At 46.0% G+C, this 27,993-nt stretch overlaps 1 protein-coding gene across 1 annotated transcript; it reads right to left on the bottom strand.

The window, feature by feature from the left end:
• Ctse (cathepsin E) lies at window positions 1–27,988 on the bottom strand. The gene is made up of 10 exons (XM_050147723.1): window positions 27,898–27,988; window positions 13,728–13,910; window positions 13,008–13,164; window positions 12,313–12,430; window positions 11,295–11,413; window positions 6,942–7,141; window positions 4,890–5,012; window positions 3,339–3,480; window positions 3,143–3,241; window positions 1–877 (listed from the first exon to the last, which is right to left on the bottom strand). Exons 2-10 carry the CDS (start codon window positions 13,793–13,795, stop codon window positions 713–715), a joined length of 1,191 nt encoding a protein of 396 aa, XP_050003680.1. The 5' UTR covers window positions 13,796–13,910; window positions 27,898–27,988; the 3' UTR covers window positions 1–712.
• Window positions 27,989–27,993: the final 5 nt, after the last annotated feature.

The raw sequence follows: 27,993 nt of genomic DNA on the forward strand, positions 1-27,993 counted from the left end.
GACATTTCAAATAAATGCAATTTATGGTTTTTTCCCTCCAGTTACGGATCTGGTTTGAATCCGGATACAAATAAATCAACTGTAAAAACAGGGACACATTTATGAGCAAGTGAGAGACATTTAAATTTCACTTTTAAGGATATTAGATATTAGATAAAATAATACAGTGCTTAGAATTTAGATGTGTGGAGCCAAAGGGAGAGAAGATAGAGGTGCCAACCACGTGAGGATGGGTTTTGAAGTGGGGTAGAGGCCCGACCACGTGTGGACAGGCTGTGAAGTGGGGTAGAGGCCCCACCACGTGTGGACGGGCTGTGAAGTGGGGTAGAGGCCCGACCACGTGTGGACAGGCTGTGAAGTGGGGTAGGGGCCCGACCACGTGTGGACGGGCTGTGAAGTGGGGTAGCAAGCAGTGCACAGAGTTTACTTTGCCATCACATCTCCTTGTATATATCTTTGGAGAGTTCCATAATAGAAAGTCGACAAAAAGCAATGAAGATACAGACGGAACTTCATTTTTTCATCACGGTGGTGGTGGAGGCGGTGTGTGTGTGTGCATTGTCGGGGAGGTTGTGTGTGTGCTCTCATGCTTTCTTTGGTCTGGATACTCTGGGATGGCTGCATCCTGTGGGAACTGACTTTTGTATAGGTATAAAGAGATCTAACAGGCTAAAGGGGTATCAGGTATCTGTATATAGACATACATCCCCATTTAGGGGACCGTGGGGGCCAGTCCCACTTGGTTATTTCCACGATCAAAGACTGCGTAGAACTGTCGGATGAAGACATCCCCCAGGATCCAGAGGGGCCCAGCTGGTGGCGGAATGTCAAGTCCTTGAAAGCCGCTGCCGCAGAACTGCATTCCATCCACTAAGTCCTAGGGTCCAAAAGAAGCAATTAGTAGCAGAAAGGGGACAATGAACACAGTCCTGGGAGCTGTGTCGAGTGGTGGTGCTGGCTGGCACCAAATGGCCTGACACGACGGGTGAGTGCCACCGCTGTGGTTGGTGGGTTCTTCAATCATTTCATGCCCATGTTCCAGCTTGCTCAGTACAGTGCATGTTGGCTCGGTTCACTCATCTGTGTGCTGCAATCCTGAGAACTGTGTGTCTTTACAGACATACCCTGATCAGTTTATAACTGGAAACACAGAGGCCTATTGCGAAAAGGTTTGGCATAGAACACACTGGTTTAAATCCAATCTTCTTTGGTTTCAAGAACTCAACTTGATTTTTATAAGGGAGAGAAACAACTCTGTGACTAGCCATCACCACTTCCTTCTTGGCATCTGAGGAAGAAGCATTTGAGTGGACTTTCTTAGACAAAAGGCAAGCACACATCCTTTGTTCTAGGAAGGGAGCCTAATCTCCCCCCATCTTCCTTTTCTTTTAGACACTATGTAACTCATGTTTTCCAGAACCCACTAGCCCGCCTCTGTCTCCTGAGTGCTGGGCTTGTAGGCATGCACCACCACTCCTGGCCCCCAGTCTTAATTTTCAGTTTAGCAAAGATTTGGTTTCTACCAGGCAGGTGTGGTTTTCCCAACAACCATCTGAAACTCAAAGTTGCTGATGAGGAGGTGGGGTAAGTCAAAACTATGAGAGGATGAGGATAAAATTCCAAGTCATTTCAGCATCCTCCATGTACTAAGATGGCCCTGATTGAAATCTGACAGGAAAGGACCCTAGTACCATGCTGGGTATGGGTTTAAGCAGAGCCTCTTGTTGGGTAAAAGTAGGGGAGTGTAGGTGCTAGACATCTCCCAGGATCCAGAGGGGGTCTAGCTGGAGGATTAATGTCAAATCCTCAAAAGCCACTATTGCATAACTGCACCCTATCTGCTAAGACTAAGAAAACCATTGTCACAGAACTGCATCTCATCCACTAAGACTAGGAAAGCCACTGCCACGAACCCACATCTCATCCACTAAGATTAGGAAAGCCACTGCCACGAAACCACATCTCATCCACTAAGATTAGGAAAGCCACTGCCACCAAACTGCATCTCCTCCACTAAGACTAGGAAAGCCACTGCCACGGAACCGCATCTCCTCCATTAAGACTAGGAAAGCCATTGCTGTAGAACTGCATCCCATTCACTAAGTTCTGGGGTCCAAAAGAAACACTTAGTAACACGGCGATGAGGATGGAAACTGGTGAGCAGGACTCAGTCTCACCACGTGGTTTGTTCTCAGCGTGCTGTCTGCAGAGGCTCTCCCAAGAGCTTTAAAGAATGCTCCACGAGCCTAGGAGGCTTAGCACGAAGTTATGCTTTGGAGCATAAAGGGAAGATCATGCTGCCTTAGCACCTTTATGTACACAGTCATTGATGGCATGAATGATTCTGGTTAAAGATCAGCACATTAAAGTATGTTTTCCAAGAAGTGCAACATCAAAAACCAGGTCCAGGGGATGTGAAGTGACTATAGGTTTCCAAAAAGTCCAGTTTTTCATTTCTACCTCACCCGCAGAATTGGGAGTCATTGCAATGAAAGACACATTTTGGCTTGAGGAAGAAAGTTAATCAGAATGTTGCCCCTCCAAAAACAGCTCATATCTTCTTCTTTTTTAATCACCCCTTAAATTTTTCCTATTTATGTATCTGTGTGTAGTATGTATCTGTGCAGGCACAGGATCTGAAGAGGGCCTTGGATTTCTTGGAGCTGAAGTTTCATGTGGTTTGGGAGCCACACAAAGTGGGTGCAAGCAAGCCAACTATGGTCTCTGGAGGAGAAGCAAGTGCTCTTAACTGCGGAGCCATCTCTCCAGACCCAGCTGTCATTTCTGAGCCATTCATTTAGCTCTGAGAGCCTCAGCATCTCCCCTATAAATCAGAATAACGACATCTCCAGTAGCACGGGGGCGCTGCAGAGGATTGATGTGTTTGTTGATCAATTCCTCATGGCAACATCCAAAAATCTCCCTTAAATATCTTCTACCTAAACAGCTGCTGCCCCATGGCAGAACTGAGAACTAGAAGCAAGCCCAGGAGTTTCTACCACAGGCAACTTGGTCCCTCTCAGAGAAAATGCCACATCAGAACTGCACTAGGTGGGAGGGAACTTGGAGCCGACGTGAAGGGGGAAGTGACAGGCACGTGGGGAGGACACTGTGACTCACAGAATAAGGAAACGGCCCTTACCGGCAGGATGTAGGCATTTGGGCTGAGGGTATATGAAACCCCGTTGATGAGGAAGGCGACATTTGGCATCGTGTTGAGGTTGGCACAATTCACAGCGTACTAAAACAGAGAGGGATCAACTCAGAGACAGCTCTCTCCCCAGAGAAGGATGGGCTCTCCGGCTCCGACACCCACCCCACCCTGGGTAGACACTTACTTCTCCATCCACGGGTGTGGCCCCAATGGCCTCTTGAAGCTCTCTGATCTTGTGGGAGGGGCCAGTGAGGAGGGAGGTCCCTGTGTCCACAATGGCTTGGCAGCCCTCAGAGCAGAACATCACTGTGTTTCCCACTAGGATTCTGAGGACAAGGGGCCCCGTGGTCCCATGGTTAGCGCCTGCTCCTTGAGGGGGGGCCCTTTACCACATGGGGACACAATAATGGTGTCTGCTTTGGTGTTTTCTACCTGAATGTTTTCCAATTAGCATATGTGTTTGTATGAGACAGGATCTCTCTGTATAGCCTTGGCTGTTCTGAAACTCACTCTGTAGACCAGGCTGGTCTTGAATTCAAAGAGATTCACCTGACTCTGCCTCCCAGTTGCTGGACTTAAAGGCATGAGCCACCATTGCTAGCCAAATTGCTTCTTTTTAAAGACAGGGTTTCACTCTGTCCAGACAACTTCCAAGCTCCTAGCAATCCATCCTCCTGTCTCAGTCTCATGAGAACTGGATTTATAGGCACGATCCATTATTCCTGACTCAACTTGCTTTTTTGACTGAGATTCACAGTAGGAGATATACTTACTTCTTGACCAAACACACACACACACACACACACACACACACACACACACATGCTGAAATACATTCTTGTATTTTTCTATTGTACTCTGCTTTGATTCAGAAATGCAGATCAGGATCTGGGCATGGTGGGGACAACTGCAAGTACTCTCGCATGTAGGAGGCTGGGGTGACAAGATCCTGAGAATTCCAGGCCAGCTGGTGCTACATAGCAAGATCGTGTTTCAAAAAAAAAAAAAAAAAAACCCACAAAAAAAAAAAAACAGATTCCTTAAACTGATGTAATGAGCACGAATAGGTAAATATCTACTGTCTGAAAAGTGTTGGTAGACAGTGGGCATTGGATGTCTTTTACTTTTTATCCAGAGTGTCTTAGGTGCCGAAACTAGATTGCTATGCCCTCAGCTCCTACCTCACCTAGCCCGGTGCTGGCCATGTAACAGGGGTGGAACCCTACTTTCTCATTAGCTCCATGCTCATGCATGGATTTCAAGGCTCCATTTCATAGCCCCTGCCTCCACACCCCCTGCACAGTCTTCAGACAGAGAAGTCTCACTCTGTTTGCCGGCCGGCCATCCTAACGGCTCTTGGAGCACTGACCACATCCACTTTGTGTGGTGGCAATTTGGGACCACATCTCATCTTCCATGCAGGCTTCAAGAAAGCAAAACCTGCGTCCAAATCACCCTTGCAATGCCCATGTCTCTCAGCCCTTGCCTCGTGCATTATTTAAGGCTACATGAACACAGGCAGTTAGCTGCGTGAGTTAGAAGGAGGCCTGCAATATGTATACAGAAGGAAGCCACTTCTCTAGTCCTTCCTGTGTGTTTCCACACCTCCAGTCTAGATGTCAGGTTCCCAGCATCTACTCTAGCGCCTGGTAGTGTCACTCAGTTAATCCAGTTTGAGTCGTGGCTGTCGTGAGTTTTTCTGTTCAACCATGGCTACTACATGGATGATACTCACCCGTCCAGCGCAATCTGCCAGTAACCTTGCTTGGTGACTGGAATCCAATTGAGAGTCCCAGAGAAATGAGAGGGGTCATAGCCTCCGAAAGTCAGCTCACTGCCTGAGCCACCTTGTGGGTCACTACATAGAGAGATAGACAAATTGTCAAAGAAGGGCCTCTGGAAGCACTGAGTGGGATGGCCAGTGAGGGCCCTTTGTTGCATGTCTGGGCACTCATACTGGTACCCAGGTAGTAGAAACTCCTAGGCAGCCTGAGCCTTTGGGGACCAAAGAGAAGAACAACTCTGTCCAATGCTCTGTGAATATTCCCTGCTTCTTAAATAAAAAGTTTAGGAGATAGGGAGCATCAGAACTGAAGATCCAAGGTCAGGACCATCCTGGGTGTGCAGACACTGAGGATGCAACTTGAGGGTACCCCCATAATACCCTTTCTGGGAGTATCTTTCCTGCTAGGAATGCTGTGGTGTCAGGAGTTCCCATAATGCTCACTCCTTTTTGTTAAGGAGGCGAGGGTAACTTGAAAGCGTATGTCTTATTAGAGCTTGACTATTGGTTCATTTTCTTTGGTAGTTATTTCTCAAGTTACATGCTGGGATTTAGTAGGCTTCGGGGAAGAGGGGCATTTCTAGGAGGAAAAGGAGAGAGAAGAAAGACACAAAGCCTGGGACTCTGAAGGACAGGGTGGTGTGGGGAAGGAGTATATATCTGAAGGAATTTTACATTTAGTGGGAGCTGGGAATGTAACTAAGGGTTTAGAACACTTGCTTGGCCCGCTTGGCCTGCAAGAATCCTGGGTTCTACAACTCCCACCACCAGAGCTTGTGGAATTCTCACATCAACCTTGTATTTGCTTGAGGAAACGGAGGCCCTGGGACACAAAACAACACAAAGGGAGACAGGAGCCCTGACAGTGTGCCTTGATCAAAGTCCTATCAGACCTGGTCCCAACCGCAGTCACTCTGGAGACACAACACAACCCAAGAGAGAAAATTCAGAACTCTTCTTGTGGAAGGGGACAGAGAAAGGGGACCTACATTGGAGCATGGTGAGCTGGGGCCAGGTCAGAGTGGGAAAGGTAAGTCTTTCTCTTAGGGAGGAAAGTAAGGTGAGCATCCCAGGAAAGGATACGGGGACAGTGAGCGTCTCGCTCTTCCCAGCTGTAGTGTATGGATTTTTAGAACTTGTGGCAATATAGTTCTATTTTGTTTTCAGGATGGTGGCAATATAGTTCTAAATTAACCATCTTAGCCAGTTTTGAGTGTGTAGTTCAGATTTTCATTACCGTGAAGTCAAGTTCCCAAACATTTTCACCATGCAGAACTGAGTCTCGTTAAAGGAGAGGCCCCCTTCCCACCCTCCCCACCCATGACGACCACCACTGTACTTTCTGTCTATGAATTCAATTCTAGGCACTTCTTGTAAGCGGGATCCTTATCTGTCCTTTTGGTGGCTGGCTTATTTTGCTTAGCCTAAGTCTTGAAGCTTGATCCATGCTCTAGCACATGTCAGAAAAAAATTGTGAGGTGTGGGAGACTGAACTCAGGGTCTCGCGTGAACTTGGTAAGAAAGAGAAAGACTAGCTCCATACTGCATCCTTTCCAAGGCCAAGCCATATTTTTCTCTGTGGTTATACATAGCCATTAAAGTACAAGTTATTTTTAGTATCATCTTACTGGTTAACTCTCCCCCTGTCTCCCAACCACAGAGATGGTCCTTGTTTCATGTGCTTTGGTGTCTACCATCACATGTGGCATGTAGCGGGACCTTGGTATTTATTGACCATATAAAACATTAGCCAATCTCAGGGGTGCACGGATTCAATTCACAGTGACAGTTCACTTCTTTCTTGTCATAACTCCTTTATGAGGCAAACCACATTTCCTCAAAATCCAGAGAGCTTAAGTGTTTTGCTCAAGATCATATATCACAGGTCAAGCAAGAGATTCAAGAGAGTCATAGGTCTTGGGCCTGTGAAGTCTCGTGCACAGGCTATCTGCCGGTGGTCATCACTGACCTGATCTAGGGGGGAGAGGGGTTGACTGGCCTCACCTGCTCAAGTAGACAGAAAATATAGGCAGATCCACGAGGTTCTGGGCCATCATGTTGTCAAACACTGGGGTTACCCCTCCAGCAGCCAATGACGGGTATCCTAGGCCCAGAATCCCATCAAACTCGGCATTCACAAAGGTCTGCCCGGGCTCCTTGACGCTTTCTCCGAACTCCTGGCCCTCCACAGTCAGTCCTTCCACCTGAAGGGAGAACGGCACAAAGTTCACGGACGAGGGTCTCAGATTCCTGGGTCCCTATTCCGATTCAAGCTAATTCGTCCTTTCTCAGTTTCCTTGGCAAATAGGCACAAAAGTTTTGACTATAATCCCACTAATATAATTTCTTCATGTGACTTTAAAAATCAAAATATAAAAAATGCAGAAAAGATGAGTGTCTATTTTAATAACAGTCCACGTACTACACATACCCATGTAATCCTCCCTAGACCAGGCAGAATGTTGCAAAGACCCAGCCATGCTGTTCCTGTACCCTGCCAATCACTGTATCCCTCCTCCAGAGTGACTCTTCTTCAAAGCAACACTAGTTTTGTTTATGCCTTTAATCTTACATAAATGGAATTATCTACTGTGATGCTGCTACCTGGCTTCTGTTCCTTAGCGCTGTGCTTGCGACATGCTCTTACAATGTTTTTATTCTCATTAGCATTCCAGGTATGAATATGTTACCATGTCATATGCCATGGGTGGACATCTGGGCTGCTTCCTGTGTTTGATTATCACTAATGGTGCTTTGTGTGCACTTCCTTTGGTGAACACATGTACGTATTTCCATTGGAGCAAACCTTTCAGGGTTTATAAGTATTCTCTCTGAGCAAAGGTCCTGGAGTCTTCCAAAACTGTGGTACCAATGTTTCCATTACTGGTACTCTGAGAGTCCCAATTGGACCACATCTTCATTAAAACTTTCTGCAGCCTGCCTCTTCCGTGTTGGTTTTATAGTAGATATGCAGAGGGTTACACTGAGATTTTAACTGCATTTTATGACAATTAACTGGCTTTTTAGGTAGCTTCTCTTAGGAATGCCTGCTTCTGTTGTTTGTTGGTATATTTTGGAGCCAAGCCCTCTGCTGGAAACCACAAGGTTTTCCCCATCAGTGATGACTTTTGCTGTTTTTGATGAATAGGATATGAATTTTAATGCACTTAATTTTATTAAATTTTGCTTCATTATTAGTTTTTTATAGCATGCTTTAGGGATTTTCTTTTTCACAGTCATGGAGACATTTTCCCAAGTTTTCTTCTACGCTCTTTATTCTTTTACATCTGCGTTTAGATCTATAATCTACCTAAAGCCTGACAGCATATGGCAAAGTTAAAAGATTATTTTTTTTCTGTATAGATAGCTAAGTGCCCTCTCATTTTTTAAGAACAGTGTTATCCTCTACTGCTGTCTCATTCCAAATCTCAGGGAGAATCTCCAAACCCCACAGAAACTCAGTACTGACTATTAGTTCTGCTGTGGGCTCCTGAGGAGCACAAGTTACCCTTAAGCTTGCGTTCTTCCTCTCCAGCCTCCCACACGCATCCCCATGACTGGCCTGTGGGCATCTTTAAGAGACTGAGGAAGTTGCTTTATATTCATGGTTTTCTAAGAGTTTATTTTTAAACGTAATGTCTACATCTTGACTTTTGCCCATCCAGATGTTTGTATTGATTTTTTTTTTTGTTTTTATTCTCTCTGATGGCAAGTTCCTAGGAGGAAACAACTCTTGGTTGGCATTTAGGACCCTCAGTAAATTTATTTTCTCATTTCTTTCCTTTAGGACTTTGACATCTATTTGGGCAAGGTGGCATTTGCCTGAACTCTCAACACTCAACAGGTAACAACTCAGCATTCAGCCAGAGGATGACAAGTTCCAGTTAGGCTTGGCTCACAGTGGGAGCTGTCTCAGACCTGTCCAACTGCAGAGCGCAAGAACTTGGACATCATGGTTTTTGTTTTCTTTGTTTGCTTTGAGACAGGATCTCATATATCTCAGATTAGCATAAAACTTACTATGTAACAGAGGAAATCTTAACCTTCTGATCATTTTGTCTCTGACTCCTGAGTGCTGGGATTACATGTGTGCATCATCTTGTCCAGTTTAGGTGGTCCTGGGGATCAAATTCTGGGCTTTGCATATGTCAGGCAAGTGCTCTGCCCACTGATCTGTATCCCTAGCCTTTAGTTCTAGCTTTTTGATTGACTGGCTGATAGATTGAGACAGGGTCTCAATATGTAGCCTTGGTTGTCTTACAACTTTCTATGTAGACCAAACTGAATTGACACTCACAGAGATCTGCCTGCCTCTGCCTCCTGAGCTCAGGGATTAAAGGCATGTGCCACGATGTCTGGCATGTTCTAGTGATTATAATAATGTTTTCAAGTTTTGTTATTAAAGTTATTCTGGTTTCATTAAATACATTATGAAGTAAGTCTATCAATTCTCTGGAAAATGGGCCCAGAGTTTTCTTTGTGGGGAGTTTTTTTTTTGTTGTTGTTGTTTTGTTTTAATAGCAGAGTAAACATTTAATATTTTCTATTTATTGCATCAGTTTTGATAATTTAAATAATTTAAAATATTGGAAAGCTTATCAATATAAGACAATTTTGATATCTTGTTTTGAGGGTGACAAGGTCTATACTAGTATTCCCTTTCATTTCTAATGTTGCTAGGTTTCTTTTATTTTTCTGGATTAGTCATGCCAAGGGATGCCAGTCTGGTTGCCCTTTGCAGTTAATTTTTGCTATTGTTGATTTTGTTTCCAGAGTGGATTTCCTATTTCACGGATGTCTTATAAGTTAGAAGAACTGGTGGGACAAGCGTAAGCTATGGCCAGGCATTCATGATTAATAGTAAGTCTTCGTGTCTCTATGTGGGAGCTTGGTTGTCGGCCCAAAGGAACGTCCAACTCCAGTGAAGGCCTGCACTGAAGCAGGAACTGACAGAGCTGGAAGTGCACAAGGAGGGGCCTCTTGAGCTGGGGCTGCTGGGGCTTGGCTGCTCCCTATTCCGTGCTGTGTGTATGCTAGAACCTGCCTCCTGGGACCTCAGTCCCTCCCCTGCCTTCTGGAGTTATTATAGTGATCAGTTTGGAATGCAGCCTTCTAAGTGCTTATTTATACTGCAACATATACATATAAGAAACATTTATATCTGTACATACAACTCTAATAGAGAGTTCTGCTTTAACTATATAATACTTTACATAAAAGCATTTTCTGATAAGATGTTACTGACACTTTTTTTTTTTAAATTTTGAGACAGGGTTTCACTAGCCCTGGCTGGCCTGAAACTCTCTATGGAGACCAGGCTGGCCTCAAACTCAGGGATCCACCTGCCCCCGCCTCCCAAGCCCTGGAATCATGTGTGCCACCACATCTGGCTTTATTTAAACATTTTTTAAAATTTTAGTAATTTAATTTAACTTTATGTACATTGATGGTTTGCCTGCATGTGTGCCTGTGTAGGGGTGCTGGGTCCTCCAGAACTGGTGTTACAGACAGTTGTGAACTGTCACATGGGTGCTGGGATTTGAACCCTAGTCTTTTAGAAGAATAACCAGTGCCCCTAACCACTGAACCATTTCCCCACTCCTCTTAAACATATTTTAAGGAGACTTAGTATCCTAAAGAAAATAATTAAGGCTAGTAATACATTTACTCTGCTTTATCTTACCTGATGACCCGCTCAGCGGAGTATCTAAACCCCTCACAATTCATAAGAGTTCAGAGAGATTTTCACCAGGTTTAAAGGGGGGGGCAGTGGAAGAAGAGTCTCCTACTGGTTTATTTTTCACGTTTTCCCACATAACTGTATGTCCCATGCTCAAATTGTTGAAGGGATGTTGATGAGGACTGGGCTCCACTGACCTTGGGATCATGCTAGAACTGGGGTGACGAACACTGGGGTCGGCCAGCCTCTGTTCCTTCCAAGGCCTAAGCCCACAATCCAGGAAGGGACAGGACTCCCCTAGTTCTTTGATTCCCACAGATTAGGGACCTGTAGGACTTTTGGTGGGGGTGGGGGTTGGGTCGGAGTTTGCTGTGTTCAAGGAGTGGCTGTTAGACCTTGGGACTTTGATTGACATCTGCATTCTTCTCTGTGGTTGGGTATCTGCCTAATACCTTCCCGGTTCACTGATGGAGCCCGGCTTGCTCACTGCTTTGCACTTCTTTTTTTTCTTTCAAGATGACAGCCTTCTGTCATCTACTTAGTGCTCAGGGACTGGTGACCCAGCCCTAACACCAGGTCCTGTGCTCTGACCCTTGTTGCAGATCTGAAATTGTGCCCCTGAGACCCCTGAGCCTAGTTCCTGGGCAAGAGAGCGACGACGGAAGATTGGAACTCACAGAGACTTGGTCAGCTCCGATGATTCCTGTCAGGCTCCCGGTACCATACTGGATGGAGAATCGATTCCCTACCTCCTCATATGTGCTGGACTGGGACGGGTGGAAGACCGGGTGTGTCTCTGGAAAACAAGAATTCTGCTCACTGCTTTGACCCCTGCCCCAGAGAGACAGAGTGGCTCCCCACAATAAGGGGAAGGTGGGAGCTCTTGGGAAGGCTTGCCATGGCTTTTTACTAGTGAGCTACTGGGTCCTCTCTAGCCCAACCAGGTGTGTCCCAACCAGGGACCAAATATTTGTCCCTGGGCAAATCTGGTTGCTCACAGTGACCTCATAGACACAAGATAAGCCCCGTTCACCTGGCGCCAGCAACAGTCTCAGCCATTAGTTGTGGGGCCTAGCCCGGCCTTCAGAGGAAGCTTAGAGTGACCGATTACCCCTCTAGGGAATTATTCCCAACTCTTTGCCCAACTTTGCAGATGTCTAGTCTCAGGTTCTGAAGAGCTTCCACCCTTGGGAGGTATCCCACACTGAACGAGCCTTCTCTGTGTAGGGCTTCTGTTCCCAATGTCTCCCTCACCCCTACGTCACCTCTGGGCAAATGGACACACCCAAGCCACCGTGGGCCACCAGCCACACCTGCATGGGAGCCAGGCCATCAGGGCCTCCTTGAGGTAGGTGTACAGTCTTCCTTAGAACTCAACAGACCTACCTGTTCAGATACAAACCAAAGGAACCTTCTCCCGTGTTCCTTTGGGTGTTCCAAAGGAAGTGAGTCACCAAGTCAATGGTTTCTCTTAGTGGCTAATTTCCCCTCCATTAATTCTAACTAGTATGAAAGTTATCTTGACTAGCAGTTGCCTTTCATCTCTGCCCCTGGCCCAGCCATGCCACATGAAGAAAGGGGAGAGGAGGGAGTTGGCACGGCAGGAAGGACCAGTGGAGGGAACTGAATCTTTCCACCCCTCGAAATACCACCTTAGCCTCCAAGAAGTGGTTCCCACCACTCCAGCCCACTTACTGCATGCTGGGCTGGTGCAGTAAACAGAAGGGACCCAGAGGTTGGAGGAGCCAGTGTCAAAGATGACGGTGAAGTTCTGTGGCGGAGAGCCAATGGAGATGGTGCCGAAGTAATCCATCTACAGGGAGGGGAGAGAAGGAGAGGATGAGGGGACGGGAGGAAAAGGCTTGTTTGTGACTATAGCCCAGAGTGCCATGGACTACAGTCTGCCCAAGCTCGAAGAGGCAAGGCTGGGGACACAGGATGGAAGGAACAGAGCAGGGGCCGTGAGGGAGGGTACTGAGGATAGCTTAGGAAACTTGGTTCCCTTTCTTTATTATCCAGAGTCTCCTGAAGTCATTGTGAGCAAGGCAGGGGAGACAGGAATGCGTCCATTTTAGGGATCAGGAAACTGGGGATGCAGGGAATCAAGTACTTTCTTTGTCCAAAGAAGTAACTAGCTAAACGCCCAGTTAAGCACACAGTAGGGGCTTTCCCCTTGGGCACATGTCATCCTTATCTCTTTCCTCCTAAAGCCATGCACAACTGGGCCACACTGAGGCCTGCTTTACAGAGTTCACAGAGACTAGGGGACTACCCATCTGAGTCATCCATGCCTGGCACTTGAAGTCACCTAGGCAGCCCTGGTCCCTGCTAGGGGCCCAGCCTTCCTCCCTACTCCCAGTATCCCCAGGCTTCAACCCAAGACATCTTACATCCAGGTAGTTGATGAGGGGCTCATTGGTACTCTGGTCCATTTGACAAGACTCAGTGAACTGGATCATGTCCAAGTTCTGGGACTTCCAGAAGTCTGAGAGCAGGCCTTGGGCCCGCAGCTTCTTCCGGACGGACTGCTGCCTTCTGAGGGGCACCCTGGGGAAAAGTGCGGTGTGAGGAGGCAATTCTGCTTCCACCCCCCATTTCCATGTATCAGTTCAGAGTCTGACTGCAGCAAGGCCCAGGAGGGGGCCTTCAAGGACAGGGTGTGGCCAGAAGCAGGACTTCTCTGCCTTGTGGACTCAGAACCTGGGCAGAAGTGGCCCTCTCTCCTGGACGCTAGCCCTTTGAGATCTTCCAGGGGACGGGAGCTAGGACACAGTCTGCAGTTATATCTGACCCCAGAAAGGGCTGATGTAAAGGGATGGAGGACTCTATGGATAGCAGTGTTCAGTCCTCCTTGAGAAAGAATTTGAAGGCTTGGGGTTATAAACCACAGCTCTAGGGCATTCTTTCAAGCAACAAAGGGGAGCCCCTTGAACTGAGGTAGGTACCTCCACTGGAAGGAGAGGCCTGGCATTGCCTGGGGAACACCAGGGATTCCCATAAGACCCCAATTTCTTCTTTTTATTTCCTCATTAGCCTTCCTCACCCAGGACAACCCGGAACTGGGTTGCGGGATGCCTAAGCTGAACTCAGTGCTGGGGGCAGTGCCTTACCTGTGCACAGCCCCATGGACCAGTCCCAGGTCCAGGAGCACCAGCAGGAGCACAAGGAAGGATTTCATTGTGGTCCAGGCAGCAGTTTCCCTCTCGCTCTGCTTCTCTCTTCCCTCTTCTTTTCTTCTGGAGCACAGGCAGGAACACCAGCTTTTCCTGGTGCCCAGACCTGCCCTGCCCAGTCTGAGGGCCCAATGATAAGGTCTGGAGTCAATAGCCATGCCCAGAGTAAACAGTGTGTGGAATAGGACGTCCCCTCTGGGCCTCTTTTTGCTTGGGGAGCTAAGGGTAAAGCGTACGTGCGTGCGTGTGTGTGTGTGTGTGTGTGTGTGTGTGTGTGTGTGTGCGTGCATGTGTGTGTGTGTGTACCCTCTGAAAATGAGGGGAATTCCTGTCTCAGCTTCTCCCAGGGTCTTTGGACACCCCATACTGGCTTTAAGTAATCCTGTGTTAATTGTCTAAGGATGCAAATGTTGCAGAACGAGGGTCCCACCCTGTTGAGCTGCTACTACGGGTGTGAGTGTTCAAGTTGAAGACCCCTAAATGGCAGAAACTGAAATGTCCTATGTGGGCCTGACTGTATCTCGGAATATTAGCCAGGGCTTTTACCCTATATTTCTTATTTTCTCTTCGTTTCTTTAGAAGCTCCCTAGGCAAGTTGTCCTTCTCAGAGCAAAACCAGTACTCCCCAAAAGCCCCAAAATGGAAAAGTTTGGCTTTGGATTTGTGGGGTTTGATGTTTTGGTTCCAAGCACTTGATGAGTCTGGGGCTGTGGTCTGCATAGAAGGGGGTGCAGAGGCAGCCATAGAGGGGTGGGGTCTGGAGCAAGCCTGTGTCGGCACACTAGGGCTGCCACAGCAACGTGTCACAACCCAGTGGCTTAAGCAACATCTATTTTCTTGTGATCCTTGAGGTTGAAAACTCAAAATTTCTTACTATCAGCCACTCCTGTGGGTGCCCCTCTCTAGAATGTAGGGCCAGCTTTCCTGACTTAAGAGAGGTGGGGGTGGTGGGAAGAAAAAGCCTTTGTAACTGGACTTCCAGCTGATGGCCTCCGAGCTGGACGGGAACAGCCATCACTACTGTCACAGGTTCCGGCTTCTCCAGGGAGCACTGGTCAGGAAGCGGGAGTTAGGGCGCCTGGGTTAGGTTAGCTCTGCTCTTACCACCCGAGGTTCTGGCAAAGTACCAGGGCCTTGCCTTTCAGCTTTCCAAAACGTTCAAGAGACATCCAAAAAAGAGGAGGAATGACAACAGAAACAGAAGCAGCTGGCCTGCCCACAACCCTAAAGCAACCGTGCCTCTCTGGCATTTACTCATGTCCTGGGAGCCTGTCCTCTGGCCTCTCACCGGGAGAGGGGCCTGTCTGTGCCCCAAAGAGCAGCACGCTGCAGGAAGGCTGGGAGTCCAGGTCTCTCCTCCCGGAACTAAGCTCTGTCGTGATTGCCCACGGTTGCCTGACCAGACACCTCAGTGTCGTCTTCTGGGGTTTGGGAGTTAGGTGCACTGAAAACAGCTTACTCCATCCTGTGGGCAGGATCTGGGCACGGCAAAAGCCTTGCGCTGGGACATTTCTTCCAGGTCCTCAAGGCCGACTCACTTGTACAGAGAACGAGAGCGTGGTCCCAGAGGAGGGCACAGCTCATCAGGGCAGAGCTAGGGCTCCTGACTACTAGTCCAGGGCTCCTTCTGTATGCTATCACTGAACTATCGATGCCAGCGTAACTGGACCCTCCCTCCTTTTCCATCTCCAGACCTCTCCCCGTCTGGTTACCAATTGTAGAGGGTAAGGCTGGCCCATGTCTGAGACCTTTCTCTGGAAACACCAGGAACTGTACACCGTTCTCCTTGCTGTGTGTCACTGGCTCCTCCCAGGCTGAAATGGAAAGTCACTGTGGACCTATGTTATGGACGGTGTGAACCCTCTCTGGGAACAAAAGCCCCTGGACGTATGGGTGGCTATGTGTGTGATCTCTGGGGAAAGGCAGAGGAAGAGCGGCGTGAGGGCAAGGGCCACAGCACAGGCAGCAATCTGTTCTCTCAGCGCTTGCAAAGGGGCTCTGGTGGCTTGAAAGAAAATGGCCCCCAGAGGGAGCAACACTATTAGGAGGTGTGGCCTTGTTAGAGGAAGCATGTCACTGTAGGGGTGGACTTTAAGGTCTTTTTTGCTCAAGATTCCCTTAGTGTGACAGTCAGTTGACTTCCTGTTGCCTGCGAGATGTAACACTCTCAACTCCAGCACCATGTCTGCCTGCACACTGCCTTGCTCCCTATCCTGATGGCAATGGAGTAAACCCCCCGAAACTGTAAGTGAGCCACCACAATGAAATGTTTTCTCTATAAGAGCTGCCGTGGTCATGGTGTCTCTTCACAGCAATAGTAACCCTGTCTAAGGCAGGGGCCTTGAAAAGAAGGCTCTCCAGGGATGTGGGGAGGAGCCTGGTTGGAAGCAAAAGTTTGACACTTTCCAGAATGTGGGAAAACTGTCAGTGATGATACTCCCTAATTGGCTTCTTCTTCTACATCTTCAGATTGCAGAAGATAAAATAATGCCAGTGGCCAGCTGCACAGTGCTATGTGGAAGTTAGCTCCCAGTACAAGGTACACGGCCAGTGTGGGATAAGAACCAGCTCTTGAGGGCAGGGAGCTGCATTCCAGGATACGCTGTCCCTGGCGATAGCATTAGCTCAAAATGACCGTGACAACTCACTGGGAAAATGTCCTAACCTCTTTCAGCTTAGAGTTTGGGAATGAAGAAAAATCCATGGTGGGACATGTGGCCAGGCAAGGAGAGACGGGGCAACGACACCTGGATCCTCTTGGTTTTGCCTTAACTGGCCATCTAGCCATAGAAGTCGCTTCTCTCAGACCCTCATTCCCTCGTCCACAAGATGAAGAGGCTGGGCTGAACGATGACAGAAGGGACACTGCGGAGGGCGTAGCTGTGTCTCAGACACTGTATTCAAGGCTTTGATGTATTTCCTCACAGCTCACACCGATCCTTCAAGAATATTTAAAGCCATGTCACATATAAGGAGACGGAGACACGGGGTGGCTCCTACGTAGCGCTGTAACTAGGATCCAAACCCGGGCTTGCCTGACTTTAAAGCTGAGATTCCTAACCAGAACCCTGTACTAAATCATCTACAGGGTCTTATGGTCTAGAGCTTCTTCCTGAAAGAGGGAAGTGGAGCGGCTAAAGAGGGGAGGGACTTGTTTCTGCCATGGCAGATGGTTGTCTAGGCTTGGAAGAATAAAAGGCTCATGGTGTGGTGATAAATGTTCTCAGTGCATATTCATAGAAGTTTGTCTGTTCTTCGTTTTTCTGTCTTGTCTTCCGCTCAGGAAGGATCATTACTGTGTTGTGGGTAGGTACAAAAAATTACACCTGCACTCCTCTCTGACTAAACTATGAAAAATAAACTTCTTCTCCATCAAAACATCTGCTCAATGCAGAGAGAACTTTGCACTGCTTATTTTTCCACACAGCTTGGTTATCTTTGCTCTTTTTAAAAAGCCTCCTATTCTCACGCCACTGGAAACTGGAAGACTCTGATACCCCCAGGATTTCACCATGTCACCAACTCCATCAATTCGAGCTACTTTTACAGCCACCACCAGTTGGCTTCTACACCAGACACTGCACAACATTGCCAGCAGAGGGCGCAGGCACCATGGGGATTTCACGCACAGTGACTGATACAAGTTTATATGCTCGAATGCAGGCAAAGCAGGGTTTGAGTCCTACCACACGGCTTGTGATACCATAGGTATGTTTCGAGTTTCAGATTCTTCAACTATAAAAGAGAAAGTCTGTGGGAGGGGGCATGGAGGGGCACACCTGCATAATATCAATACTGGGGAAGCAGAGACCACAGGTCCACTATGAGATTGAGACCAGCCTGGTCTACATCGGAAGTTCCAGGCCAGCCATATTAAACAGGAAGGGGGGGCAGTCCGTAGGAGGAAATCAAATACAAAAAACCAGTTAAGATTATGTCTATTCCAAGACACTGAGTCACATATCTGATTAGATTCAACAACTTCCCTGTGGAAAAACCTCCAAATGGAGTCTTAGCAGGCTTCAGGTATTTATCCACAGATTGGGGTGCACAGTCTCGATAGAATTCCAGAAAAAGGAGCACCAAAGCCCCAAGAGATCTCTTCCTCAGTAGGAATAATTCACGTGGAAGAACCTCAGGGGTGTCTGACTAGATTTAAACACTGTGGTAGTTTGAAGGAGAATGGCCCCCACGGCTCATGTATCTAAATGTCTGGTCCCTAGCTGATGGATTGTTTAGGAAGGGTTAGGTGTGGACTAATGTGGGATTCCCCTCTGTATGCTGTGAATGTTTTATTGCCATTAGTTAATCATGCAGCTGCCATGGCCTATGGCAGGGCAGAATATAGCCAGACGGGAAATCCAAGCAGAAAGTCAGATAAAGAAGGGGGTGGGGGTGGGGGTGGAGAGAGACGCCAGCAGCTGCTGGAGGAGTGAAATGCCGGAGCATTGCCGGTAAGTCACAGGGCACATGGCGATGTGCAGATTACTAGAAATGGGTTAATTTATACAGAGAGCTGGCCAGTAAGGAGCCTGAGCCATTGACCAAACAGTTTGTAATTAATATTAAGCCTCAGAGTGGTTATTTGGGAACTGGCAGCAGGAGAGAAATATCTGGATACAGTGGACTTTTTGGAGGTGTGTCACTGAGGGTGTGTGTATGTGGCTTTTCCCTAAAAGGTCAAATCGGTTATTTGTGATAAGGCAGACTGCCCTCAGAATGAACTCTTAAAGATAAGAGCCTACACTAGGTCCAGCCTTGCTCCCTCTGTCTGAGGCCTGTGGATCAAGGTGTGACTTCTCAGCTACCGCCCCAACACCATGCCTGCCTGCCTGCCTGCCACCATGTTTCCGGTCACGATGATCATGAACTCTCTCTGAAACTGCAAGCAAGCCCCCAACTAAATGATTTTCTTTTCTAAGTTGACTTGGTCATGGTGTCTCTTCACAGCAATAAAACAGTGACTCAGACAAACGTGGTCCTGCTTATGTCGCATAAGAGATGACAGTAGCTGGGCACGGGGTGCACATGGCAAACCAGGCCAGAAGCAGGATGCAGAGAACTGCTTTGTAGCTAAGCCCAAAGGCTGTGCTGTGGGTTAGAAAGGCTGAAGGAGACTAGGACTGGGGAGGACACCTACAGTTTGTCTTACTGATGCCCAGCACTGCGCTGCAAAAGCGCTGAAAGTTCAAGGCTGTGTAAACAGAATGTTTATGACCGAGAGCTTAGAAACTTCGGGTAGTAAGAGATGGTTCAGTGATAGTATCTCTGAATGAAATGCTTTGGGGGCCATAATGAAATGGCTCTGCGAGGAACCTCTTGGATACATTGCTCAGTTGAAAAAGTGAAGCAGAATGTGAGTAGGTTTTTTCATCTTTTATAAAATAAAAAATAAAAGATGAAAAAACACATTAAAATGTAGTAAACCCCCCACGAGTCCTGGGGCAGGAAAGCATAGAGAACAGCTTAACAACTTGGAACTCCACTTGGCTTGGACTATATGCACATTCCTCTTCTAACAATGCACCTTAGGACCCCCTGCCTGCATTAAACTGCAAGTACACCATCTCAGAACAATGGAATAAGTTTGTTTTCATTCAAGAGTATTCCAGTATATGAATGACAGAGACTGATCTGGTCTGGACCGATCTGAGGTTCATGTGGGAGAAGGCAAATTGGGCCCTCTGAGTGAACTTTCAGGGAAACATTATTTACCTTCTTGTATTTATGTGTAATTGGACACGCATATAATTAAAATCAGATGCGTTATTGAAAGAGACAGCACAATGAGCAAAGGATTTATATGTAACTGAAGTTGTCAATCAAAATTATCTAGACACCATAAAGGACGGCCCCAACAGTAACCTGGAGTACTCACTTGGTCACCTAGATAGCTTGTTGTTATTCTTTTAATTAATGAATCTCTCTCTCTCTCTCTCTCTCTCTCTCTCTCTCTCTCTCTCTCTGTGTGTGCGCGCGCACACGTGCATACCACTGCATGTGGTAGAGGTCTGAAGACAGCTTGAGGGAGTTGGTTTTCTTCTTCCACTATGTGGGTACCAAGGATCAAACTCAAGCCATCAATCAGGCTTGGCAGCAAATGCCTTTATCCCATAGTTCTAGTATTTGGGAGGGGAGTTATCTTTGGTAGAATGTCTAGGCTACCAGAGTGTCTGTGTGAAGTTTTGATAGTTAGATATATTTTCATAGTAGCCCTGTACAGTAGGCACTGTTTCCTCTGCTTTTCCAAATGAAGAAATCAGGGTCCAGAAATCCCAACAGCCATACCACTTTGTGAGCGGTACAAGGTCCAACCTCAAATCTAAGTTTTCCTCTTACTATAGTACACGGCTTCATTTTTGCCTTTGAGTCTGCACTGCCGTTCCCCATTGGTCCATCCTACTGTGACTGCGTCTGGGATGGGAAGGAGACCCTCAAAGTGTTGCAGACTTTGAGACTGTGTGGGAAGAGCAGTGGATCTTCTAGTCCTGGCATCACCCCTGATTTACTAAGCAGCCTGGGACAAGGAACTTTCCACTTCTGAAAGACAAAGAAACCCTTTACAATTCATGGCCCTACTATTGATGTGTGTGTGTGGGGGGTCGCACTTGGTTATTTTGGAAGCTTAGTCATTACTTCCTTACCACTAAAGTTAGAGAAAGTTATTCTAAATAAGAATTTGTTAAACAGAAACAAAACCAATGTGGTAGGCTTATGAGGTAGCTGAATAGGTAAAAGTGGTTGCTGCTTAGCCTGGGAACCTAAGTTCAATTCTTGGGTCCCACATAGTATAAGGAAAGAACTGTTTCCCTCACATTACCCTCTGACCTCCACACAAGCACTGTGGCATGAGTGTGCACTGCCCCCATCACTCTCACACACACATACACACACACACATACACACACACACAGAGTAAATACATTTTATAAGCAACAACAACCTGGTGCTGCAAGCTGGTAATCCAAATTTTGAAGATCTGAGACAGGAATATGAAAAGATCAAGGCCTACTGGTGACTTAATCAGACCCTGTATCCAAACAGAAACTGGGAAAGAGGCCTAGGAATCTGGATCTGTGGCTGAGTGCTTACCAATTATGCCCAGTGTCCTAGGTTCAATCCCTAATCCCGAGAAAGAGAAAGGAGATCAAGTCTGAAACTCTACTGTTTCCTCATGTTCCTAATGTCATAGACTGTACTGGGCACCACATTCTGACAGCATGGCCTATGCCGCATGGTGGGCAGAAAACCTCAAGTTCATTTTCCAGGACTGGGGGCTAATGGTGGCTGCTCACTCAGGAGGTGGCTTCTGGGGTAGATCCTTGCTGGGCTGTCCTTGACAATGGATAACAACGCTAACTAGAGAGCCCTGATATCCTCTGAGAAGATTGGCTTTGAATCCCTTGTCCTTCTGCAGCCAGGCAGCCTGCTCACTGAGCCTGTCTGCTAGCTGCTCATCAAAGCTTGGGCAGCCCTCAGAGCCCCTCTTTATGGCTCTGATAGCCTATTCCCTCTCCAAAGCACACCAAACCTGCAGGGTGTTTCTCAGTGCAGGCCGTTAGGTCAAAGGCTACCGTACGCCTACCCTACACCTACCCTACAGCTATTCCCCCAGCAGGCCATACCCATATTTCTTTGTTAAGTCTGCTGGTGGCTACTATGAAGACCCATGAAGATAAATTTTCCAAATGTGTTAGAATTTCTTGTTCCAGCTCTCTGGATTTAAATTTAAATACCCCGAAGTCATTATTTCTTCTCAATGAGTTTGATGTCAAATAAAGATGATTCTGTTCAACCAGGATGAGATACAAATTAATTCACTACTGATCTTTTGGGCTTGGAGGCTTAAAACAAATGTACCCGGTCTATGTCTGAGTTCCAGGACTGCCAGGGCTTTGTAGTGTGACCTTATTTCAAAAAACAAGTAAATAAATAATAAAAAATAAAACTGGATCAGGAAACAAATGCTTTATGTAGCTCCCTTTGACATTTGGTTCTGGGACTCTGAGGTGGGGCAGGGAGGGGGAACAGAATCACCATTTGCAAGGCTCTGATTCATAGTGCTTCTAATAGTAGCCAGTGCCAGCCTGCTATTCAGTGTCTCCCCAAAGTCAGTCAAGAGCCTTGTCTAGACCATATGGCCGAGACTGAAGAGCTGATCGGCAGCCAAGAGCATGGAGGACTCGAGTTCAGCTCTCAACACCTATGTGCAGTAGCTTACAACTGCCTGGAACTCCCTCTTCTGACCTTCACAGGCAATGGGCAGGACACACACACACACACACACACACACACACACACACACCACACAACACACACACACACTACATATATATATATATACATATGTATGTATATATAGTCTAAATTTAAGAAAATCATGATGTGAGGCACCTAACCTCAAAGGTAACAGCTTGAGTAAATGCAGCAAGCAAGTCAAAGACAGTTTTATTTTTGTTTTGCACAAACTTGTTATTGGTAACTCCCAACTTCCAAGACACTACAAGCTGTAGGAGCCCACCTATGAAAACAAAGATTAAAAATGCTCTTAACCTGGGTGTCAGGACAGTCCCAGGTACACGGTGGCTGTGGGGTTTTTTGTTTATGTCTTAACAAATAAAGGTTACCTGAAGATCAGAGTGCTGAGCCAAGTCACTAGTTAGCCATAGAGGCCAGGTGGTGGTGGCACACACAGAGGCAGACGGATCTCTGTGAGTTCAAGGCCATCCTGAGTTACACAAGATTGAATCTTTCTAAAAGAGAAACAGAACTCACACAAAGGTGATCCCAGCACTTGGGACCACAGCACGAGGGAGGTGGAGACAGGAGTGATATGGCTGGGCAGAGGGAATATAAGATAGAGGAGACAGGGGCTAAAGGCAGTCTGAGGATAGGATCGCCCTTTCGGTCTGAGCATTGGTAGAGGTGAGAATTCTCTAGAGACTGGCCACTTTGCTTCTCTGATCTCTCAGCTTTCACCCCCCAATATCTGACTCTGAGTTTTTATTATTTTTGCTTGTTTGTTTGATTGATTTTTTTTTCTAGACAGGGTTTCTCTGTGTAGCTTTGGTGCCTGTCCTGGAACACGCTCTGTAGACTCGGCTGGCCTTGAACTCATATCCACCTCAATCCACCTGTCTCTGCCTCCTGAGTGCTGGGATTAAAGGCATCACTGCCGTTGCCGGGCCTGAGATTTTATTATTAAGACCAACTAGAATTTGTGTTACACTGTGGCATTTTTGGAAACTGCTAAGAGAAGTTTATGTCAATCAGTATGGAGACCTGGAGTCTATCAAAACAGTGAGCATACAGTAAGCACTCAATAAATGCTGACTAGCCAGGACGTGCTGAGAAGCCAGCTTTTTTGCTGATCTGAACTTCTCTTGGGGCTTCTTGGTAGCTCCCAAACCTGCAATCTGCCTTCTGGACAGGTGCATTCCCCTCCCCCTCTCCTGCTCTGCTGTCCTGCCGTCAGAAGAATGAACACATACAGATGTCCCCTCCTATAGGCAAAGCGGGACCTGACTGAGACCCTCGCAAACAGCACGCATGACAAGGAACTCCAGGTGTGCGGGGTCTGTGGGGAAGTTAGTAGAGGCTGAAAATGGCAGACAGGGAGCAGACAGCTGAAGAGGAAGGCGTGGGAGGCTTGGCTGGGAGGTGGAGCATAGATGCCGGCCCCGCTTTCTCCAGGCGATCCAGTGAGCTCCTCTTAGGAGCTGACAGAATAGAAAACGATAGAGAAAATGGGTAGTAAGAAGGTAGGTTAGACCTTGGGTGGAGGACTGGAGGACTAAAGGACCTGGGACTGAGCTGCTCTAGGGGCAGATCCTCCCCAAGCCCCCAAAGATGTGTAAGCCTGTTTCCCCTCTTACTTTACAGTGCACACGCATTTTGTATTTAATGCGCTTGACTTTGGATTTCGAAGGAAGCTGAACACAAAGTGACTCTGAGAATTCTCAGATTGCTGCGTGACCTGGATGAAAGCAACGTTATACAAATAGGAATCTGGGATAGCGGAGATGTTCTAACTCTTCATCATTTATCAGGGGAGATTTTTTTTTTTTTTTTTTTTTTTTTTTTTTTTTTTTTTTTTTTTTTTTTTTTTTTTTTTTTTTTTTTTTTTTTTTTTGCTAAGCCACTTTAGCAATCTATAAGACAGAAGACATTACCAGAAAAGGTCAGCGCAGGAAGATAAATGAATTTTGTGGTCAGAGAAGGGAGATAGTCTCGGGACTGGAAAGGAATGTAGGGTGGTGTTTTATTGTCAGGAGAATTCTTCCACAGACGCAGCTCTGCTGCTTTCAGAGTCCACGGCCCATTCCTCTGCCCTGCCCTCCCCCGTCCGTGTCTCAGCTTTACTCCAGGACCGTGAACCTCACCATTAGCCTCTGAGAAGCCTGGCAACCCTGGGAGTGGGGTGGGGGTGCGAGAGTGCCTTCTATAGCTTCCTCCCATCTACCTCTTCCTGCCTCTCCTCTTTTCTCTCCCTTTTAGTTCAAGATGTATTCATTGCAGAGACCATCCCACCCCACCAAAGAAAGATCTTCTGGGTGAGGTGGTGGATGCCTTATAACCTTAGCACTCTGGAGGCTACGGCAGGAGAATGGGAAGTTTGAGGCTAGGGTGAGCTAGCTAGTGGGACCCTGTCTCAAACAAAACAAAATAAAATAGAAAAATAAAGAATTTGCAAATTACTACTTACAGATAATTATTCACTATTGATGTTTATCCACCCGCCCCCATCGCCGCCCACTCAGTGGAAGGAGAGGAGGAACACACAGACACATTTTGCACATAGATTCAGTGGAGAGTATTTGTATCCTGACGTGTTTGTGCAACAAGAACATAGCAAGTGCAAGTTGATCCCATGTGAATTACATGTGAAATAACTGAACCCCAAACAAAAGACAATGTATATCTCTGGATATGAGCCAGCTTCAGTCATAAAGTCATTCCCAGGGAAAAGAAAATTTTCTGAGGCAGTTTTGATGCTCGCTTTTTCTGGTATCTTTATTTCTATGGAAACTGCTGCTGGCATCGCAGATGGGCAGCTTTTGAATTTCAGATGTCAGAAGTACATTTCCCACTGCTGACTGACACCACTCCAGTCAGTACATGCTGGCAGCAACATTAGCGGTAGGGCCGTGCCCAGCATGCTGTTCTGTAGATAGCTGTGGCACTATGTAAGCCAATTATATTCAAGAAAGGACTGGTAGACTTTAGTTACTCTTTATGTGTTTGTGGGGGGGTATATGTGCATGTGCATACATGTGTGAGTGTGCACATGCTAGCATGTTGTGTGTAGAGGCTGGGGGTTGACATTGGGTGGCTTCCTCTACATGTTCCACTTATTCATGTTTATTTACTCCTGCTTGGTGTGTGTGGTGTGCAGGTGCTTGTGTGCAGGTGCATGTGGCCATGAACACATGTAGAGATTGCAGGAGTATGTGTCCTGCTCTGTCACCGCCGTAGTCCCTTGAGATGGGGTCTCCTACTGAAGCAGAAGCAAGACTGACTGGCCAACTACTCCCAGCATCACCTGCCTCTCTCCAGAATCTGCCCCCACTAAGTGTTGGACCAGAAATATGGGTCACCCTGCTCAGTTGTAGGTGAGTGTTGGGGCTCCAAAGCAAGACCTCGCCCTTGTGCAGCAAACATTTTTCTGGTGGAGACATCTCCCGAACCATTTTTGGTTCCTTGCACCAATGTTTCATTATCACACTTCTTGCCTCGTGCCTCACTGTCAATCATGTGTTTCTAAAGGTTATAGAAGTTCATGTTCACTACACCTTTTCAAATTATGTATGCAATCCTGAATAGTGAAAAGGCCATAACTCTTGAGTATCACAAACCTTTCTTTTAAAGGGATAGTGTTGCCACTAATAGAGAGCGGAAAATCTGATACTGACTTTTGGAGCACATGACTCACAATCAAAATGAGTTTTCTTTTTCGTGTGCTTTCTATCTTGGAGAAGTTGCTAGCAATGTCAAAGGTCTAGCATTTGTTCAGCACAAGCGATACATACTTCAGGAACAACACTTTTATCTACTAGGTAAAATTAGATTTTTTTTCTAAGTTTCTTATTCTTGATAATTTTCTGCACATTCTGTACATCAACATTTAAGTTCTGCTTATGGGGAAATTGATGTAGTAGGGCTATGGCTCAGGTAAACACTGGCCTAGCATGCATACAGAAGGACCTGGCTCAATCCCTAATACAGAACAGAACAAAAAGTCACATTGACAAGAGCCAAAACACAAAAAACATGTTTATGTTGTCATAGATTTTACTTTAAATATGACAAATTAGAGCAGAGAAAATGTATTTATTAAGTATACATTTTCAATAGTATAGCCTTGGTTTATGTTCAAGAATCTATATGCTTAATAACGTTGATGCTTTCTAGGAGAATGGTCCCCGTGCCGCTGACTTTTTAAAGTCACAAAGGTTTCAAATAGATTCTTCTGTCCTTATAGCCTCAATTTGTTATTTGGCTGCCCTCTTTTCAAGGCTTAGCCAAAGTCAGGCCATCCTAGCTAACATGATAGAATTCACAAATGTCACCAGAACTTTTTGATATATTGTTCTGACAGCCTTAAGATGTTGAAATCTAACATGATAGTTGTAATTTTCTTCAGACTTGTGTCCTTATTCCTCAAATGATTATAGCCCAGGTTTTGATTTTTAAACTAATAATCTCTCCAACTATATATTTTACTATGGAAACAATATTATTTGTTTGGTTTGGTTTTTGAGGCACGGTTTCCCTTAGTAGTCCTAGCTGTCCTGAAACTTACTCTGTAGACCAGGCTGCTGGCCTCGAACTCAGAGATCTGCCTGCCTCTACCTCCAAGTGCTGGAATTAAAGACATATATCACCTGCCTGGCTAATTTTTAATGTTTATATACAGACATATTTCTGTTTTGAAAATATAGCTAAAGGCAATTAACTGTTCCTCTGACATAGGAGACAAATCTCAGTGGCATTTAGCATTTCTTTTAGCATTAAAAGTGATTTCAGTCAAAAAACTTGGTATAAGCTGCTGAGTTTTTCAGCCAACATGTATAGATTATTTAGTATTTATATGTATTTTCTGGGTTAATGTTCTGCTATATTGCTATGAATCTTCTACTATGTCCACAAATGAAGAACATTCATGTTAATATGTTCTCTTCTGTCAATAATTCAAATAGCTTTTTTTCACTCTTTTTCTCTAGAAAGGTTTTCATTTTTTGTTTTGAGGTTAACACTTTTTTCTTTCAATACCTTGAAAGAAACTGCATATTAACCTATACATATAATGTATATAATAGTTGATATTAGAATGTATAGTAAAAATAAGAAATAAGCTATGAAATTTTACCAATAGGTTTTTTTGTTGGTTTGTTTTGAGATAGTCCCTCACTGTGTGTCCTGACTGGCCAGGAAATCAGTCTGTAGACCAGGCTGGCCTTGAACTCACAGAGATCTCCTCCTGCCTCTGCCTCCCGAGTGCTGGGATCAAAGAAGTGTGGCAGCACTCCATGTTCCGCAGTTACTTTTGTCCTGAAGAAATTTCTTTTAGCAATGTATTAGTAACAGCTGTGAATCAATTAGCAGTTCATATGCAATGCACTCTAATTTACTAATGAAATGCAGATATATATAATGATACATGGACATAATTACAATAAAACTGAGTTGTACCATAATAAAAATCTTACAGACTTAAACTGGGAACTTGGAGGTACCATTCAGACTAATGACTTATAATGTTAAACCTCAAATTTCATCAGTACACAAATACTAATAGGGGATTTAAAAACATTTACATAAACTTAGCAGGGCATGGTGGTATAAGCCTGGACTAGGAATGAGGACCGAAGGGAGTTCAAGGCCAGCTTGATCTCCATAGCGAGACAAGCAAGCAAACAAACAAAAACTTTAAAAGTTCCTCTGTGGGGAGCACCTGCAAAGTCATTTCACTGTAACTTGCGAAACAAGCAAATGCTAGCCTCATTTTCCCCTGTCAGAAAATCATCATAATAAGTGGATTTTGTTGAATAAAGCATCACATTGTCATTTACCAGAAAAATTTGTAATAAGATTATAAGCCACTTACCTATGAAGTTACCAGAGAAACAAAAATGCCAAGAATACAGTTTTTTTTGTAGAAAGTGGATCGTCAGCTCAGAGACCGAGACCAAGAACTGTGGAA

The sequence above is a fragment of the Alexandromys fortis genome, unplaced genomic scaffold, assembly GCF_014885135.2.
Source record: "Alexandromys fortis isolate MF-2015 unplaced genomic scaffold, M_Fortis_MF-2015_v1.1 scaffold_58, whole genome shotgun sequence".
NCBI classification, from domain to species: Eukaryota; Metazoa; Chordata; class Mammalia; order Rodentia; family Cricetidae; genus Alexandromys; species Alexandromys fortis.

Excerpts from the sequence above, each read along its gene's own strand:
- Ctse (XM_050147723.1), bottom strand. The coding sequence starts at position 13,795 with ATGAAATCCTTCCTTGTGCTCCTGCTGGTGCTCCTGGACCTGGGACTG. Across the intron at positions 13,165-13,727 it reads GTCCATGGGGCTGTGCACAG|GGTGCCCCTCAGAAGGCAGC; the intron begins GTAAGGCACTGC and ends ACTTTTCCCCAG. Across the intron at positions 3,242-3,338 it reads CCACACCCGTGGATGGAGAA|TACGCTGTGAATTGTGCCAA; the intron begins GTAAGTGTCTAC and ends TCTCTGTTTTAG.